At 57.0% G+C, this 17904-nt stretch overlaps 1 protein-coding gene across 1 annotated transcript in view; it reads right to left on the bottom strand.

Moving 5' to 3' along the window:
- Positions 1 to 6154, bottom strand: part of BCL3 (BCL3 transcription coactivator) — an 11408-nt gene extending 5254 nt beyond the window's left edge. Inside the window, exons 1-2 of the mRNA XM_040634131.1 lie at positions 5884 to 6154; positions 3980 to 4133 (exon numbers count right to left, since the gene is read on the bottom strand). Coding sequence (XP_040490065.1) covers positions 3980 to 4133; positions 5884 to 6139 — 410 coding nt within the window. The 5' untranslated portion in view covers positions 6140 to 6154. The remainder of the gene's footprint in view (positions 1 to 3979; positions 4134 to 5883) is intronic.
- Positions 6155 to 17904: the final 11750 nt, after the last annotated feature.

The raw sequence follows: 17904 nt of genomic DNA, 5'->3' as shown, positions 1-17904 counted from the left end.
CCCCACCGATCATCTGCACGACTTGCTCCCCTCATTTGGGCCTCTGCCAAAATGGTGTGGCCACGGTTCACTCCCCTTCCCCTCCCTCCTCTGCTTAATTTTCCTCCACATCATCACCCGACATTGTACAGTTTGCTTGTTTCCTGTCTGAATCTCCCCTTCTAGAATGTCAGCACCACCCGGGCAGGGCGTTTTGTCTGCTTTGGTCCCTGCCTGGTGCGCAGGAGCGAGGCTGGGGCTGAGCAGGTGCTCCACAAACAGGCCCTTAATAATCGACTCCATCACAGTGATGCCTGGCCATCCTTGGGGCTGGCGGGCACGCTCCCTTTTCTCTCCTGGGCCCCAGCTTGCTCATCTGTGACGTGAGTGGCAAGTTCTCTCCAGCACTTGTGACTGCAAGTCGCATTAGGTCTCCAACCCCAGAGCATTTATTTGGAGGGATTTTCACCCAAAGGGGAGGTGGGATGTACTGGGATGGAGTCATTGTTCCGGACGGCCGGGCTGCACGACCCAGATCCCCCCTTCCGGACCGAAGGGCTCACTCCCCCAGCTTCTGGGAAGGTTGTCAGCTCTCAGCTCCCTCTGGGAATTACCCTCCACTGAAAAGCACTGCTTGCCCGGGTCAGGAGCCGGGGCAGGGGGTGGGCAGCTGCCATCCCATGGCATTCAGTGACTGGTCAGTGCTGGCATAGAGGGCCTGGCCTTCTGGCCCCGTCTCTAAAGGCCACTGCAGCTGCTCCATTCCCCATAGAGCAGCTAAGGCCCTGCTGAGACTCCCAGCAGCTCAATTTCTGCCCAATCCTGCTTCTTTCATCCCCATTGGTCTTGATCTGGAGAACATTTCCCAATAAACTTCAGGTTCCTTCCCATAGCTGCCAACCTGGAAGAGCCAGTTAGAGCTGAGCGCAATCTGGGATGACTGTGTGTGTGTGTGTGTTGGGGGGGGGGACATTAGCACTGAGCTTAATAGGGTGACCGCATACATACAGGCTGCACAACGTTCTCTTGATGTCCATTTACTGGGGAACGACTTTCTCACCCACCACTGCCTCTTACTAACCAGAGCCTTGCTAAGGCAGGTGAACAGTGGTTCTCCCCACTGTGGAATGTGCTTCCAGGATCCACATGGTAGACCAGCTCCCTAAGTGCTTTGGTGGGGGTAGCGAGATCCTGCAGCAACCTCTCCCTCAACCCCGGGGGTGGTGGCGGCTTTGGGGGGGTAAGCAGGCCAGGGGTGCAGGTTGGGCTGCAACCCTCCCTCCCTGCGTGTGCTGGAGCAAAGTCACGTGGCCCTCCGGTTTTCTCCTCCGGACCCTCTAGCCCACAGTAGCGCCCACCTCCTACGAGGATCCCTGCAGGTGAAATGCTGAACCTGGAAATTCTGACCCGTGAAAACCAAATTTAAAACGAAAATGTTGGGGGAGGGGCCGGACCTGGGTGGGGGCGGGGGCGGGAGGCGGGGGCCCGGAGAAAGGCTCTCTTCCCTCCCTCCTTCTCCCAGGAAGCCTGGCCTGGGTCCCTCTCGGGGCGGGCGGGGTTAAGTGAGGGCAGAGGGAGCGAATGATTTCAGAGAAACCGTCCAGGCCTGAGTTCCCATAAACGCGCGGGCTGCAGGGGGTGGGGCGGGGCTGGAGGAAGTGGGGACGGGAGGGGCGGCCCAGCCCTCGGACTTCCAGTAACAGGTCTGCTGGGCGGGGCTCCGCTTCCTGCTCCCGGGGGAGGGAAGCCTCCCGCCGGGGATCTACCCCGGCCACCCCCGGTACCCCCACTTCCATCCTCGCGTGGGGTGGAGCAGGAGGGAGGCCAACCAAAAGACCAAGCTTCCCTGGGGGGGAGGACCCTAAGTTTTCCAGCCTAAGGACCCCTCTGGAACGCCACCCTTCAGGGCTCAGACTCCAGCTGGCTCCCTCGCCCCCATATCCCGGCATCCAGCCCCGAGATCTCGTAGGACCCCGTTATACGGTGCCCTAACTCTTTGCGGATACCAGCTTCCCCAGGCCCTGTGAGTTATAGATCCCCCAAACTGCTCTGTACCCCGTTCCTTAAGTCCCCAGGGGTCAAGGAATACAGTACCCGGGCCTCTGCTCTGTGGAACACCTCCCCTCTCTCTCGGAGACCCAGATCTCTAGTGCCTGACCTCTTGAGGGTCCAGATGCCCCGAGATTCTTCTCGCTCTCTTGAGTCCCTAGAAGTTCAGGCTCCCAACTAAAGCTTTGCTGCTTTGGGGCCCCAGACTTAGCGTGTCCCCCTCCCCCACCGCCAGGCCAGCCAGCTGTCCATTCCGGTAAAGTCTCGGCCCCAGCGGAAGGGGTTAAGGTTAGACTGAACGCCAGGAGGGGGAGGCTGCGAGTGAGTGACGGCTGCTGACGTGGGGGGAGGCAGAGCAGCTGGGCTGCGGTCAAGTTCTGCGGGAAGGGATTTCCCCCAACAGGCAGCTGAGGCTGAAGTGTTTGCTTTGGAGGGGAGGGGGAAGGGGGGGACAACGGGGGAGGGCGGGTGGGGCGCAGGATTTGAGACTGGTGTGCCAGGTCCCCTTCTCCACCCTGCGTTCACAGGCTGCAAACAAATCATCCCTGGGGGCAGAAACAAATTAAAATCTATTTCACAGATGACCCCAGAGGTACCCAGAGTGGGAGGGAACTAGTTTTATTCAGCCTTTTAGGTGTCTCAGGCACTTTCTCCTGCTTGGACTCACAGAACGGCCTACAAGCACCCGGGGAGCTCTGTGAGAACAGCCCCCCCCCCCAACTCCCCTGCGAGGAGGGCCTGGCCCTGTTCTTTGTTATCTGTGTGGGGACATCACTGCACTGAACCCTAATTTTGATAGGTCCTATATGAGCCCCGATTTCCAGAAAGGGGCACTGAGGCTGAGGGATGTGAAGTCACCAAGTTGGCCAGTAATGGAGGCCCCCCTTTTTCTGCCGCAGTGAGCCTGTCCATTCCATCCCTACCAATTCCCAGATAGGCACTTTATAGAAGTGATCTCTTGTCTGCCTCACAGACTTTCACATGCTTCTGGTTCTTGGGTTGTTTTTTTTGGGGGGGGGGTGGGCTCTGGCAGAGAGGGGTGAGAAAGTGGCCAGCTGAGATTCAAAACCGGGTGGATAAAATAATAATCGTCATGGTCAACTGTGCTGAGCGCTTACTGTGTGCTGCGCACACAGCGGAACCTTCCCCCGCAGGGGTTCTCAGCAGCCTCAAGGGCACATCTCCAAACTGCAGGCGATCAACTCCGGGATTTGTGAAATCAGTTTAAAGGGATCGGCCAATTAATTGACTGACCTCTATGACCAGGAAACAGGGAAACAGATTAGAATAGAAAATACAGAGTAGATCCCATCTAGAAGGGTGACTCTTGCTCTGTGCAGTTTTTATTCCAAGCTTCTATGTGTGGACGTGTGCTGGGTTTAACATGAAGTAATAATAACAATAATATTAATTCATATGTATGGAGCACTTATAACCTACCTACCAGGCTCAGTGCTAAGAGCTTAACATGCAGAATTCACATAACAAATCAATGAAACATCTTCTGCATGTTTGGATTTTTTAAAAGAATTCTTGGGTATCTTTGGGTATATTTTATCATTTTATTTTTAAAAAGTAATCTCTATACCCAACGTGGAGCTCGAACTCACGACCCTAAGATCACAGAACTGAATGCTCTACTGACTGAACCAGCCAGGCGCCCCTCTCATGTTTGGATTTTGATAAAAATTTTGAAGCCCCCTGCTTCAAAAACAGTCCTAGGGGGTAAGTGCTCTCAGATCACCCGTTTTTCAGAAGAGGAAACTGAGGCACAGAGCGGGGGGGGGGGCGGGGAGGTGAAGCCTTGCTCCAAGTCACAGCCAGCTGTGGAGATAGGACTCTAACTCATATTGAGAAAACTCGGAAGCCCAAGCCGAGTGTCCCTGTGTTGGGGTGGGTGATGAGTGTGGAGGGCTGGGTCCCCCATTTATGGTGGGGGGGCTTTACTCACGTGTCTCCGTCCTCATCTGCACGGGTGGCCACGGCGATGTCAGCCGACAAGGGGTGTTCCATGGAGCACACCATGGGGTACAGGGGTGTAGGCAGGTTCAGGAGAGGAAAGAGGGAGCCCATAGTCGGGGTGGGGTATATGGGCAGTAAAGGTCCTGGACAGAGGAAGGACATGGGTGAGGCCAGGCCCGCAGACCCTCAACCCACCCCTACCTCCAGGCCTTCGCATCTGCTGTAGCACCTGCCCCCTTTTTCTAGATCCTTTTTGCATGTGTTACCAGACCCTAAAGGCCCAAGACAAACTGGGCTTCCACATACATCTGGGCTCAGGTAGCTTCGCCCTTCCCCATCCCCCCCATGAGCCCTGGTCACTGTTGCTGTCATTTATCTCTTCACTTATCTGACTCCCCATCTCCTACTAGGCAGAGTCCTTTAAGGACGGCCCTGACCCCCATCATCACCCAGCAGGGGGACCCCAGGGCCTGTCTGCTGAGTAGATTTGTGGCTGAAGGAGGTAAGAATGGATAAAGCACTGGGTGTAGGGTGTGGGGTGACTGTGTAGAGAGTTGGGGAGAAGGGTAGGTCAGAAGGAGAGAGAAGTGGAGTCAGACGCCAACCATGGCAGCAGTCGAAGCCATTTCCACCCATCACACAGATGGGGAAAACTGAGGCCTGGGTTCTCATCCAGGGAATGGGAAAGGGGAGGCGGCAGTGGCAGGCCTCCCGATGGACACCCTGAGGCTTTCTAACCGCTGTACTCTGATGGGGTGGGTGGTGCAGGAACTGGGACAAAGTCTGGAGACAATAGGCATGGGCTCTCTGCAGCTTTGGGGTCACTCAGGGATGGGTGATGTGGGCACAGCTGTGGTAGGGGACGCCCCATCCTTGAGACAGGATGGGGAGAATGGTGTTTGGCCTTCTGTCATCTCCTGATCCTTGGGGCCCCCATCTGTGCACCCCCAGGTTTGCACGTCCTCATATTCCAGTACCAGGCCTTGGTGTCCTGCAGCCTGTTGCCTGAACACCCCTGAATTCTTCATCCTGGCCCTAAATCCTGCAGTCCCAGAATTCCGCGGTCCTGTCCTCCATTCCTAGAACCCTCCATCCCCAAGCCTTGACTTTGTGACCACCTGATTTCCTGACCTCAGATGAGACCCTGAGCCTGTGTGACCGTACATAACTGGGTGTCCAGAACCCCAGATCTGTCCTACTGGCTCCTCAGGACCCCCAATATCTGGGTCTGTTTCCTTGCATCCTTGTGATTCCAGATATTGGGGTGCGTAAAACTCCCAACTCTGTTCTCCTGATTCCCACTGTTCCCTGATATCATGGTTCCTGAGATTCTGGTATGCTGACGTCCCTAATATCTGTCTTAGAACCCGAGTCGCTGTTTCCCTGACTCCCTTTGACACCACCTATCTGGAAGCCAAGAACCCCAATTTCTTGGGCCTGAGCACTAAGTCCTCATAATCCTAGATATCTGGGTTCTAAAGAGGTTATAACTCTGTGTTCTTGGGACTACAGGCTCTGCCCCCTTGATTCCTGGAGACTTTCATATCTGTACTGCTAGGCACTGTCCCCTGGATCCCCATATCTGTGGCTTTCTGACTTTGGGCTCTGTCCCCCAGAGCCTCCTGACACCCAGGTCCTGGGACCCCCCATATCTGTGTCCCAAGGCACTGCTTCCCGATCTTCCCATAAGTGTGTCCCTGGGACCTCAGGCCCTGCCCCTTCCCTGCTCCCCAGGAACCCCATATCTGTGTCCTTGGGACCTTGGATTCTGTCCCCCTGCCTCTCAGCTCCTTGGGAGCCCCTGTATTTGCGTCCTGAACTCTGGTCCCCGGCTCCGGTGACCCTATGCCCTGTCTGACCCCCACCTGGCCAGGACCCTTGGGAGCCACTCACCCTGGTAGTAAAGCGCCTCTGGCCGGGCCAGTCCGTGGGGGGCGGCGGGGACCGCCGGGGAGTCGGAGCCGCCGCCTAGGGGATCCGGGGGGACAACTGGGCCCGCGGCGCCGCGGGGGGCAGCGGGTTCCGGGGAGGGCGCGCGCAGCGGGCGCTTGCGGAGCGGCAGCGCTGCGCCGGGGGGCCCGGCGGCCTTGGGCCGGGTGCGCAGGTCCACGGGCCCCTCGTCCATGGCCCCCGCGGGGCATCGGGGCATGGGGCCGCCGGAGACGGCGGCCGAGCGGGCGGCCGGAGCGCGGCTCGGCTCGGCTGCACGGGAGGGTGGCTGCGCCGGGCGCCGGGACTTCCCCTGCCGCCGGCTGAACTGAAGGGACTTTTGTCAGCCGGGGCGGTGCCGGTCGCCCGCCTCCCCGCCCCCGGCCCCCCCGGGGCCACCCGTCCGTCCCAGGGGTTTCCTGGACCCGCCGCCGCTCCCGCCGCCTCGCCGTGCGGCTCGCCGAGCGTCCCGCCCGCGCCGCGCCCCGCGCCCGCCCCCTCCCGACCCCGCGGCGCCCCCGGCGGCCAGGCCCCGGCGGGGGGCGGGGGTGGGGGGGACCGGAGGCGGGGTCAGGCGCCGGGGGTCCCCACCCCTGCGGCTTTGGGCCTCTCTCAGTCGCTGCCTCAGTGTTTTGGTCTCTCTGGCTATTTGTCTGTCTCTCTGTATCTCTGAGTCTGACTCTGTCTCTGACTCTCCGGTCTGGCTAGGTGGCTTCTGGGTCTAGCTATCTCTGTCTCTCTTGTCTCTTTGTCTCTCACTATCTCTCTGGCTCTCGAGTGCTGTCTGCCCTTTGCCTCTCCCCTAGGAGAGGGATTCCGGGAGGCCCTGGGCTCACTAGGGCGCGGGTTCGAGTCCCGTCTCCCACTTACTTCCTCGCCGGGTGACCTTGGCCAGGCACTTCCCTTCGCTGAGCCGTTTCCTCCTTTGCGGGAGGAAAAAAGACGCACCCAGGTCAGGGACTGCCCTCGGCAGGAGCCCAGGCACACTATCCCTCTGCCTGCCCTGTCGCCATCTCTGCCTCCTCCAGGTGTCCCGACCGTGGGTCTGAACTTGGCTGGGGTTGGGGTGCGGTGGGGAAGTGCCCAGAGAAACACTGAGCGTGTCTGTCCCCGAGGGATCCCTACACCCAGCTTGAGCTTCTGGGCGAAGAGATCGTGAGAGACCAAGGGAAAGAGAGACGGAGAGCAAGAGACGCGGAGACACAAACCAGAGACCCGGCGACCACAGCCCGGGCTGGGGTGGGGGTGGGGGGGGGTGGCAGTCTGGCTACCCCTTCTCCCCCACACTCCCCTCCCCTCCGGGCGGGGTTGGTGGGTGGGGAACAGGCCGGGCGGGTTGGGGGCATGACTCAGAGGCAGGCTGGAGCTGGTGGGCGGGGAGGGGCAGAGGCGGGCCTTTTCCGGGTCCCCTCCCCTGCCGCTCTTCTCTCCGCCCCGGGGAGGGGCCCCGGCGGCGCGGGGCTTTCCCGGATTTCCCTTGAGGCGGGGCCGTCGCTGGGGTTGAGTCCGGGTCACTGAGTTACGGGAGGCCAAGGGGGAGGTTTTGGGGATCAAGGGGTGGGTGGCGCACAGAATGGGGGCTGCACCCCAGATCTGTTCAGGAGCCACGCCGGTCCTCCTGGTTCTCTTTGTGTCTCCCCTTGTCTCTGCAACCCTGTCCCTCCATTCACCCCTGGCCTCCCTCTCCCCGTCTCCGGCCCCGCCTCCTCTCTCTTTTTGTCTCCCAGTCTCTGTCTGTGTCTCTGTCTCCCTCGCAGCGTCTGTCTGGGACCCTGAAAGTCGGTGTGGGGCTCCGGTCCCCAGGAAGGGACTTTGCCCGCGACTCCGGCCCCACCCCTGTGGACGGTTAACCAGGGATGTGAGGAGCAGCTGTGGGCAGAGAGAGCCTCCCCCCCTTCCCCCCTCTCCTTTCTGCCTCTGTCTGGGTCCCCCCCAACCCCTCCTTAGCCACTGTAATAGGGAAAGGTTTGGGGCCAAGACCTGGGCCCAAATCCCACTTCCACCTCTCACTCCCTGTGGGACCTCAAACAAGTCCTTTGTCCTCAGACTCAGTTTGGTCTTCTGGTAAATGGGGCCAGTGTCATCCCCTGCCTCCCCATGTTGGGGGAGCTTCAAGTGAAGGAATTAGGTTGGAAAGTTTGGGTGCTGCTGTTCTCGTCCACAAAGTCCTCGCCTGTGGGGACTCTCGGACAGCACCCGGGTCCTATATGGAGAACGGCCCCACTGCACAAAAGGGGAAGCTGAACCTCAGAGGGGCGGGGCTTGTCAAGGTGGTGACCCTAGGAGGTAGGGTTGGAAGGACACCCAAGTTCCTCCTACTCCCTGTCTCCCTATAGCAGGTGGGGCAATGGCTTTGGGTCTAGGCAGGACTGGGGATGGGGGGGGACGGTGTCTGCGCTTGGCCCAGAGGGGGTTTGGAAGGGCTGAGAGAGAGAGAGTGCTGGGAGTTCTTAGTCTGAGGATGGATGAGGGATAAAGTCTGAGGGAGGAGGCTCTGAAGGAGGAAAACAGGTCTGAGAGAAATAAATGGTCTAAGGGAGGGGGAGAAGGGAGAGACAAAAGATCGGAGGGAGGAGGTGAGAGGCTGAGGGAGAGGATGAATGTCTGAGGGAGGAGGGTCTGAGAGAGGGGAAGGAGGTCTGAAGGAGGGGACACTGTCTGAGGAAGTCTGAGAAAGACCAAGTGAGGAGAGCCGCTCTGAGGGAGGAGGAGAGAGTTGGAGGGGGAGGGGGGGGGGAGATTTGAGGGTGAAGACCTGAGGGTCTGAAGATGGAAAACATGGTCTGAGGGAGGAGGAGCAGTTTGAAGAGGGCCTCCTTGGGGGCAGAGGGAAGAGAGGCGTGCTTGGGACCAAGCAGGGACTGAGGGAAGGGAAGAGAAGGGAGGTCTGGAGTCAGCCCCGCCCTGCAGCTGTCTAATTTCCCAGAATCTTCTACGGCTCAGGAAAGTCCCAGCTCCCACAACCGCCTCCCTCCAGTGTCGGGAATGGAGGATGCGGAACCAGGATGGCTGCCCCCTCCTTTCCCCCCTGACTCCCTGTGCCCCAGGAGGGGAGAACTAGGGTCTCCCCTCTCTGGGCTTGAGCTCTGGAGGCCCCCTGCTGGCAGGGGCAGCCCCTGGATGAGTCCCAGAAACTTCCCAGAGAAAGCCCGGAAGTCCTACATCGAGTCTAACCACTTTCCCTCACGCAGGCTGCCCTTTGTATCTGTCCAAATCTCCAGCTTCCTGCTGCTTCTTCCCTTCTCATCCTCCCCCACATCCTCCTGGGGAAGGAAGGACCGAGACCGTACCTGGTCAAAGTCCTGAGAGGGAAGGAAGGCCCAGCTAGAGGGCTGTGGGCCTGGGGCAACTTCCTTGATCTTGGGGGCCTTCCAGAGGGGAGAATCGTGCCTGGCAGACCCTACGTTCCCATCGGCTTAATTCCTGGGCCTTTTTCTGCCCCAATTTTTGCTCCCAGACGAGGCCCGGGTGCAAGTCCTATCTTCTATCTTCATTGGCGTGTGACCTCCACGCTCTTACTTAACCTCAAGGGGCCTCGGCGTCCTCATCCATAAAACAGACTAAATCAAGAAACGAATGCTTCCACCCCGCAGGGCCTGATGTATGGAAGTGCCGGATGCCATGTGGCCGCAATTATTATTAGTCTTATTATAACCGTAGGAACAACGGTAATAATTATTATTATCAATTAATCACAGAGTCTCAACAGCTGGACCCATTTCATTGAGGAAATTAGGATTCCCTGTGCTGGGCTTGGAGACATGGGTTTGGGGCCCAGCTCTGCCATGTGTTAGCTGTGTGGCCTTGGATAGGTGGCTTTCCCTTTCTGTGCCTTTGTGTGACTATGGTTGGGGGTAATAACAGCGTCTGCCTCACAGGATTGCTGAGCCGACCGAGACCCGGCGTGCAGAAGGAACGCGAGAATGCGTGATGGCCGTTCTTGTCTCCATACTGCTGGCCTTAAGTCCTCAGGCCAGGCCTTCCTTGTTACCCCGCTCCATCCAGAGGTGAGACGAGATGGGCCCATTCACTCCGTGCTGAGCTCCCACTGGGAACTGGCCCACTCAATTCTCTTGACATCTTGTGAGGAAATGCAACAAAAAGCCCCGTTTTACAGAGAAAGAAGCAAGCACCGGGGAGGGAAGTCACTGCCCCAGGGTCGTATGGCAAGGGACGGAGTGGAGGGAGGATTGAGATTTTCTGCCAAGTGTCTGTGTCCCTGGCACCCTGCTTGCTGCACCTGCTGACCTGGGAGGGGCCGCCGGTCTCAGAGGCCGCAGTTAGAGACCTCTCCTCTCTAACTCCAGTCCCCCCACCCCACCCCGGGCGGGAAGGGTGTAGAAGGGGAAATGCAGACACAAAAAGGCAAAATTGTGGTGGGAGGTTTGTGGGGTCTACAGTCTCTCTGCGGGTTCCTCTGCTACCAACAGGCACAGGCAGGGAGGTCGAGCTGATGGAGGGAAGGTCACATTGCAGCAGGAAGGTACAGATTTCCATTCAAGAGAGATTCGGGGAGAGCAAGCAAATTTACAGGCAGAGGAACACAGACAGGAGCCTGGAGCCGGAGGGCCCTGGCCAAGGTCACACAGCTTTGGGTCTGCACCCCCCCCCCCCCCCCCCCCCCCCCCCCCCCCCCCCACAACCCCCCCCCCCCCCCCCCCCCCCCCGGGGTGAATGCAGGCCAGCTTCCTGCAGCATGCCCTGTACCTCCTGGTTCCTCCCCACCCTGGGGCCTTGGCAGCTTCTGGAAGCCCTGGCACCAGGCAGGATCAGCCCATCTGGGGCCGCGGCCAAGACTCAATCTTCCCCTTTCTCCCTCTTGCTGGGTCTGCACGCACGGCGCTGAGTCAGAGGATTGCAACATCTCTCCTCAGGCTCTGAGACCAGACACCCTCTGCCCCGTGCACTGCCTTGATCAGACGGAGGTGATGTGGTGGGAGAGATCTGTGGCTGTTGGCATCTGCCCTGGGTTGGTGGGGGGAGGGGAGGGGGTTTGGGGAAGGTCAGAGGGGTTCCAGGGAGCTGATGGTAGACAGATGGTAGGCAGTGTCATGCTGGGCCTCAGCGTCCCCACCTGTCAGTGGGGGCTCACTGTCTCATTGGGTTCGAATCCCAGCTCTGCCACTTACCAGCTGTGTGACCCCGAGCAAGTGACTCACCCACTCTGAGCCTCAGTGTCCTCATCTATAAAACGGGGACAAAACAGTGAATCCTTACGAGGTTGTTGTGAGGAGTTAACGCACGTCCGTCCGCTCAAGCTGGTAAGGAGCTAAGCGCTCAGTAAATGGGAGGTATCATTTTTCCACGATTGCTATTATTAATATAGGTGTGGGAGCGGGTGCCACAGAGACACGCTGCTTGGATTCAAGGGAAGACTTGTGGCTTGGCTGCCAGGCGTGCAGATGGCTGGCTGACAGCCTCTCACAATTGGCTCCTTCAAGTTCCACCTCGGCTTGCCAGTCGGGGACACCATTTCCTGGGCAGCCTCTGGCCATTGTCAGAGCCAGGCGAGGTAGGGGGTTCTGGCCATCACTGCCTACTGTGGGGTTCCTCTAACGGGCAGTCTTTGCAGCAGGGGCTCCCCCTTGGGCTGACGTGGTGGCCTGATGGTTCCTTCCCCCCTACCCAATCCCGCCTCCCCACTTCCCTTCCTCACGGATGGCTCTCCGTAACTTTTTGCTCTCTGGCCTCTAAGCCTCTGCTTTCTGGTGGACCAGATCCGTGAGGGTGGACTTTGGGAGTCAGACAATCTGAGGGCGGGTGTTGTCTCTGCCTGCGTGGCTTCGGGGCAGCATCTGATCTCTCTGAGCCTCAGTTTCCCCCTCTGAGTCAGGCGAAGAGTAATGTGGTGGCTGAGAGGCTCCCCGTGAGTCAGCAGNNNCAGGAAAGCCTTTGGCGCCCTTACCTGCCACGGATATGTCATACTCATCCATCGGGAGGGAGACACATCTGGGTCTACCTTCCACTCTGCCAGTTTCCGGCTAGGTGGCCTGGGGCAAGTCTGTGCCCTCTGAGCCTGGTCTGGAAGGTGCGGACGGACCTCGTCCTTCCCAGAGTAGGTCACCGGCGGGGTCAGGTGTGGAAAGCCCCGGGCAAGGCTGGCACACAGGAAGCTCAAGAGCCAGGTGGTGTCGTTACTGTGAGAGCCTTGAGGGGCTGCTGGGCAGCCATGTCTGACCCCCGGGGGGCCCTGGTCTTGGGCTGACTGATGAAGGGAAGTCCCAGGGCTGGGGAACCGTGTTGTCCTCCTGCAGAAGCTCCCCGATGTAGGGTACACCACAGAGGTGGGGGGAGCCCTCATTGGGTGGGCAAGGGAGGAGGGAGAATGTACAAGAAAGAAGCCTGCGTCCTTCATCAAGCTAGGGCTCACCAAGGGTGGGAGGAAGACCTCCACCATCAGACTGGGAGGTGCCTGAGGTGGGACATGTTCCCTATCAGTGTAGGAGTTCGCGGTGCATTTGAGCTGCCTTCTTTCTCCGCATCAGATCAGGATCTCCCTGACAAGGAGGGTGTGACATCTCTACTGATTAGATTAAGAGTGAGTGATGCCTCTCTTATCAGACCCAGAACTCTCCCTGGGTAGGTGGCTGGGGGATGCGTCTCGTTAGACTGGGAGTTCCCTGGAGACGAGCAGGCATGTTGCCTTCCTCTGTCGGGGACAGTGGTTCTCAATGGAGGGGAGCCATTTTGCCCCCTTCCAGGGGACATTCAGATGAATATTAGACTAGACTAGAGCTTCTTGAAGATAGTGGGCATGCCTCCACCATCATACCAGAGTTCCCTGAGAGGGAGTCTGGCTCCTGCCTCCTCCATCAGACTGTCTCACTCAGTTGCGTAGCTTGAATCGGCCATTGTACCGGGAGCGCTGTGAGAGTGAGATTAATCTTGTCCCCAATATTAAAACTGAGGTATGAATTCATACCTCCCCTGCGAGGGAGCTGTTGTCTGCCTGCTAGAGACCTGAGGTGGGGAAGTATCTCTCTCCCACCAGCCTAGCCACTCCCTGAGATGGGACAAGCCTTCGCCAATGAACTTGGAGCACACCGCCACCTTTCCAGTCCCACTCCCCAGGGCACAGTGCGGAGCCCACCCCGGAGGAAGGGACAGCACCCTCCCTGAAAAGCCAGCCTTTTTCCTGGAAGTTGGCATCTCCCCAGTCTGAGACCACAACCACCCCTGCGGCCACCAGGGCCTAAAAATACAGATGCAAAAGTTCCCTGGGCTCCTGGGAAAGCCGAGGTCACGCCAGGCTCTTCCTCATTTGAGCCAGGGCCGCGGTGGACTCACATCCTCTGTCCCCAGCCATCGTCCATCCCAGTGGGGGCCACCCCCGCCCTCCAACACCTTCCTGGGAGAGTGAGGACCAGGGGTGTGTGTCTCCGGCACCCCACTTTGTGGAATGGGGTCACCAGCCGGCAGCAAACCCTAGCACTGCCGCCCCTCAGCCCCGCTCCCCTGGGCAGGCTGTTTGCACGTCTGAAAAGCGTGGGGCTGGCAGCAGGCATTGGTGAGAATGTACCCGCGGGCACCTCGCTCTGGCTGGTGAGACATGGGATAAACGGGGGCTCCCGTGGCCGTGCCCTGCAGGCGTGGGTGGGGGTGGCGGGTGGCTTGTGGTGTCTACTTTGGACATCAGCCACCTCGGAACTTGTCGCTCTGGCCTCCTGTGGTTACACATCGTCACAGTACATTTGCTCACTTCTGGGAAAATCAAATCGTATTGTGTGTTTCAGATCCCAATTCTCCTCTCGTGGCTTCTCGCTGCCCCCTCCTGCCTCGGGGCTCAGGAATCTTGCCCCCAGAACCAAGTCATCTGAGGACCAGAAAGATGTGGAATGGCAGAATTAAAAAAAAATTATGTGTTTTCAAGTGATGAAATATAAGGGGGGCATTGCATAAAATAATAATGTTCCATTTCACGACCCATTATAAAGGGAATAGTTAGTCGTGGTCAGGAATGGTTTTGCCGGTTCCTTCGAAGCCCCTTTGTGCCTCTTCTAAATCATAACACTTGCCCTCCCCTCCAAGTAGCCCCGTATATTCTTTTATAGTTTTATGGCTTTTTAAAATACTTTTGGCCACCTACGAATACACAACTGACCACTACAGTTTTGTGTTTTTAGTAAAGGGATCTTACCGTGCAAGGTGTGGCTCTTTGCCCTCAATTGCATCCCCGTGAGGTGAGTGCGTATTCTTGCGTCTATGGGAATGCCTTCGTTTGCATGGCTGTTGACTATTTTTCTTGCAAGATATATCGCAGTTCGTCAACTCATTCTCCTGTTGATGGGCGCGTGCGTGATTTTGACACGTGAATGACTCTTTTGACGAGGCCAGTGAGCACCCGTTTTTCTGCATTCCCCAAGAGCGCAGTTGTCAGAGGCTGGGGCAGACGATGGGTCTATGTCCAGCGGTGCAAGTTATGGCCAGTTTTCCCCTGTGATTGCACCATTTAAAAAAAAAAGATTTTATTTATTTATTGGAGAGAGGGAGAGAGAGAGAGCATGAGCAGAGGGAGCAGCAGGCCGAGGGAGAAGCAGACTCCCTGCTGAGCAAGGAGCCCAGAGCGGGACTCGATCCCAGGACCCTGGGATCATGACCCAGCCGAAGGCAGATGCTTCACTGACTGAACCACCCAGGCGTCCCGACTACACCAATTTTTACTCCCATTTCCGATGTCTGCTGCGGGTTCTACTTGCCCCATATGCTTGCCAGCCCTAGTTCTGGGCAGACTTTTAAAATATGAGTCACCCTGCATGCATATGTGTGTGTGTGTGTGTGTGTGTGTGTGTGTGTAAGAATCTCAGGGTGGTTCTAATTTGCAATTCCTGGCTCAATCACAAAGTTGAGTACCTTTTCCTTTGTCCATTGTCTACTTGAATCCAAGCACAACAGAATCTTCACGACAAAATTTCTAGAACCCTGGGCGCCTGGGTGGCTCCGTGGGATAAGCGTCTGCCTTTGGCTCAGGTCATGGTCCCGGGGTCCTGGGATCTAGTCCTGCATCAGGCTCCCTGCTCATCGGGAAGCCCGCTTCTCCCTCTACCCTTCCCCCCTGCTCGTGATCTCTCTCTCTCTAATAAATAGATAAAATCTTAAAGAAAAATTCTAGAAGCCTAAAATCTTAAAGCGTAAAGAATTCTGGAGTCCCAGACTTTCTGGAACGAGGCATTCTGGGAGTCCTGTGGCTGGTTTCCTCATCCATGTAATGGGGATGAAAGGGGTCTCTAACTCACGGTTGGCTGAAGGATTAAACACGTTACACGTGTGCTCCTCTAATGGGGCCCCGCACGTGGTGAGGGCTCGGTAAGTGCGGTTTCCCCTGAGGCAGGAATCTTATCCATTTTGTTCTTTTCCGTATCCTCAGCCCCTAAAACAGCAGAGAGCCTCGATAAATCATTGCAAAGAGAATGAATGAATCCTGGAATCAAAGGATCAAAGGCTCAGAGAAACTTGAAATTGTGGAAATGTGAGGAGCAAAGACCAATGGAATTTAAGAACGAAGAAGGATGGGATCAGAGAGGCTTAGGAACTGAAGAATGATAGAAATGCATTCTTGGCAAATCTCAGACACGCTGTCTTAAAAAGGAGGAAGCTCTAGGGGCAAAGGCCCCCTGACTCAGGGTGGGAAGGGTCTGGGGCAGGCCTGAGGACAAGGCCTTCCTTGCTCACATTCTCCGAGGGGTCTGTTGCCGCCACTTCTCATCCCCACGGCCTCCCCTCGCCTGTCCTCCCTCCCCGCACGTGTGGATGGATCCTGGGAAGCAGCTCCCACCTTGGCCTCAGCTAGAGAAAGTCCAGGCTCCTGCCACGGAGTCCTCCCCCCTGCACCAGGCATCGCCTCCCTCCCGCCTTACCTCCTGCTCTGCCCCCACCTACATCCCTGCTTTCAATAGCGGCCTCTCCTGCCACCCTCCTGCCCCCACACACACCCTTTCGGCAGCCTCAAAAATATGCCTCTTCCTCTGAGATCTGAACCAGGGCATGCCGTAGGGGCCATAGCAGGGCCTCAACTCCAGCAGCCTCTCCTCCAGGAGGCTCTCCCTGATTTCTCTCCATAGGCTGGGTCGGGTGCCCTTCCTGGGTTCTCCCACCAGAGCCCCAACTGTTCTGGGATGTCGTGTCCCTGTCTGGGGGGGCAGCCCAGTCTTCCCTCTGTGCGAGGCTGTGCCCGGGGCTGGGGCTGTGTATACCCAACAAACACTGCCCCAAGCAGGTGAGACCTCAGGGAATGGGTGTGTCAGCCCCATCTGCCTTTTGAAAAAGGCCTTCTTACAATGCTCTGAACTGTGCCCCTTGATACCGTCCCTCCGGGACCCAGGGATAGCTCCACTGGCTTTTCTAGGTCAACCAAGGAGTGCCCAGTGGTTCAAAGGGACCCAGGTAAGACCTGACAGAACTCAGTCCAGCACCTGCCCTCCTGAGACACAGGAGCCATTCCTGGTCACCAGCTCAGGTCTGTGTCCTGCCCTAAAGGCCCACAAAGACTTTCTGTTTCATTTATAAATGTATGGGTGCGATCTGAGACCTCAACACCCACCCTGAATTCCATTTCCTCCCCCCACTCCATCTCCCTCCTTTACTTGAGGCACAGAGAGGTTAGGGGCTCTGCCTAAGCCCACATGGCCAGGGAAGGGCAAGGGGAGATAAGCTTTCAAAAATCAATTTTATTAGGGGTGCCTGGGTAGCTCAGTTGTTAGGCGGCTGCCTTTGGCTCAGGGCGTGATCCCGGCGTTCTGGGATCGAGCCCCACATCAGGCTCCTCCGCTGGGAGCCTGCTTCTTCCTCTCCCACTCCCCTGCTGTGTTCCCTCTCTCACTGGCTGTCTCTCTGTCACATAAATAAATAAAATCTTTAAAAAAAAATCAACTTTATTAAAAAAATCAACTTTATTGAGGTATCATTTACATACAATAAAACGCATCCATTTTAAGTGTGTACCATTGGATAAGTTCTGATAAAATTTATAGTCCTATCATCGTATCACAAGCCAGATACAGAACATTTCCATCACCCCCCAAAACTACCCCTGTGCTCCTTTGCAGTCAAATCCTCCCTGGATCCCCGGTTTTTGGCAGCCACTGATTTGGTTTTTTTTTTTTTTTTGTTTGTTTGTTTTGTGTTTAATCTCTATAGTTTTGCTTTTCTAGAATGTCATAGGAATGAGATCATACAATATGTGGCCTTTAAAGTGTTATTAAAAAATTGGGGACGCCTGGGTGGCTCAGTCGGTTAAGTGTCTCCCTTCGGCTCAGGTCATGATCTCAGGGTCCTGGGATGGAGTCCCCACATCGGGCTCCCGTGGGGAGCCTGCTTCTCCCTCTGCTTGTGCTCTTTCTCTCTCTCTCTGGCAAATAAAAAATTATTAAAAAATTTGCATGCAGTAAAATTCACTCTTTCCGGTGGACTGTTCTATAAGCCTTTCTGTCGCCACCGCCAGAATCACATTGCAAATGATTTCCATCACCCACCAAAACCCCTTCATGCTGGTCTTCTGCGGTTGCACGTTTCCCCCCTCCCACCTCTGGCAACCACCCAGGGATCCGTTCTCGGTCCCTATCATTTTTTTTTTTAAAGATTTTATTTACTTATTTGACAGAGAGAGAGACAGCCAGCAAGAGAGGGAACACAAGCAGGGGGAGTGGGAGAGGAAGAAGCAGGCTCCCAGCAGAGGAGCCCGATGGGGGGCTCGATCCCACGACCCTGGGATCAGGCCCTGGGCTGAAGGCAGGTGCTTAATGACCGAGCCACCCAGGTGCCCCTCGGTCCCTATCATTTGGCCTTTTTCAGAATGTCTTTATCAGTGGAATAACGTTGCCTTTGGAGCTGGCTTCTTTGACTCGGCTCCACGCATCGGAGATCCGCGCACGTGGTCATGTGTCGGTAGCTTGCCGGCGCTGCTGTCGCTGGGTATTCCGCTGCCGGGGCGGAGCACAGTTGGCTTATTTATCCACCTGCGGAAGGACATTTGGGTTGTTTCCAGTTATT

The sequence above is a fragment of the Ursus maritimus genome, unplaced genomic scaffold (assembly GCF_017311325.1).
Source record: "Ursus maritimus isolate PB19 unplaced genomic scaffold, ASM1731132v1 scaffold_19, whole genome shotgun sequence".
Classification (NCBI taxonomy): Eukaryota; Metazoa; Chordata; class Mammalia; order Carnivora; family Ursidae; genus Ursus; species Ursus maritimus.
This window is presented reverse-complemented; position numbering and strand designations above follow the sequence as displayed.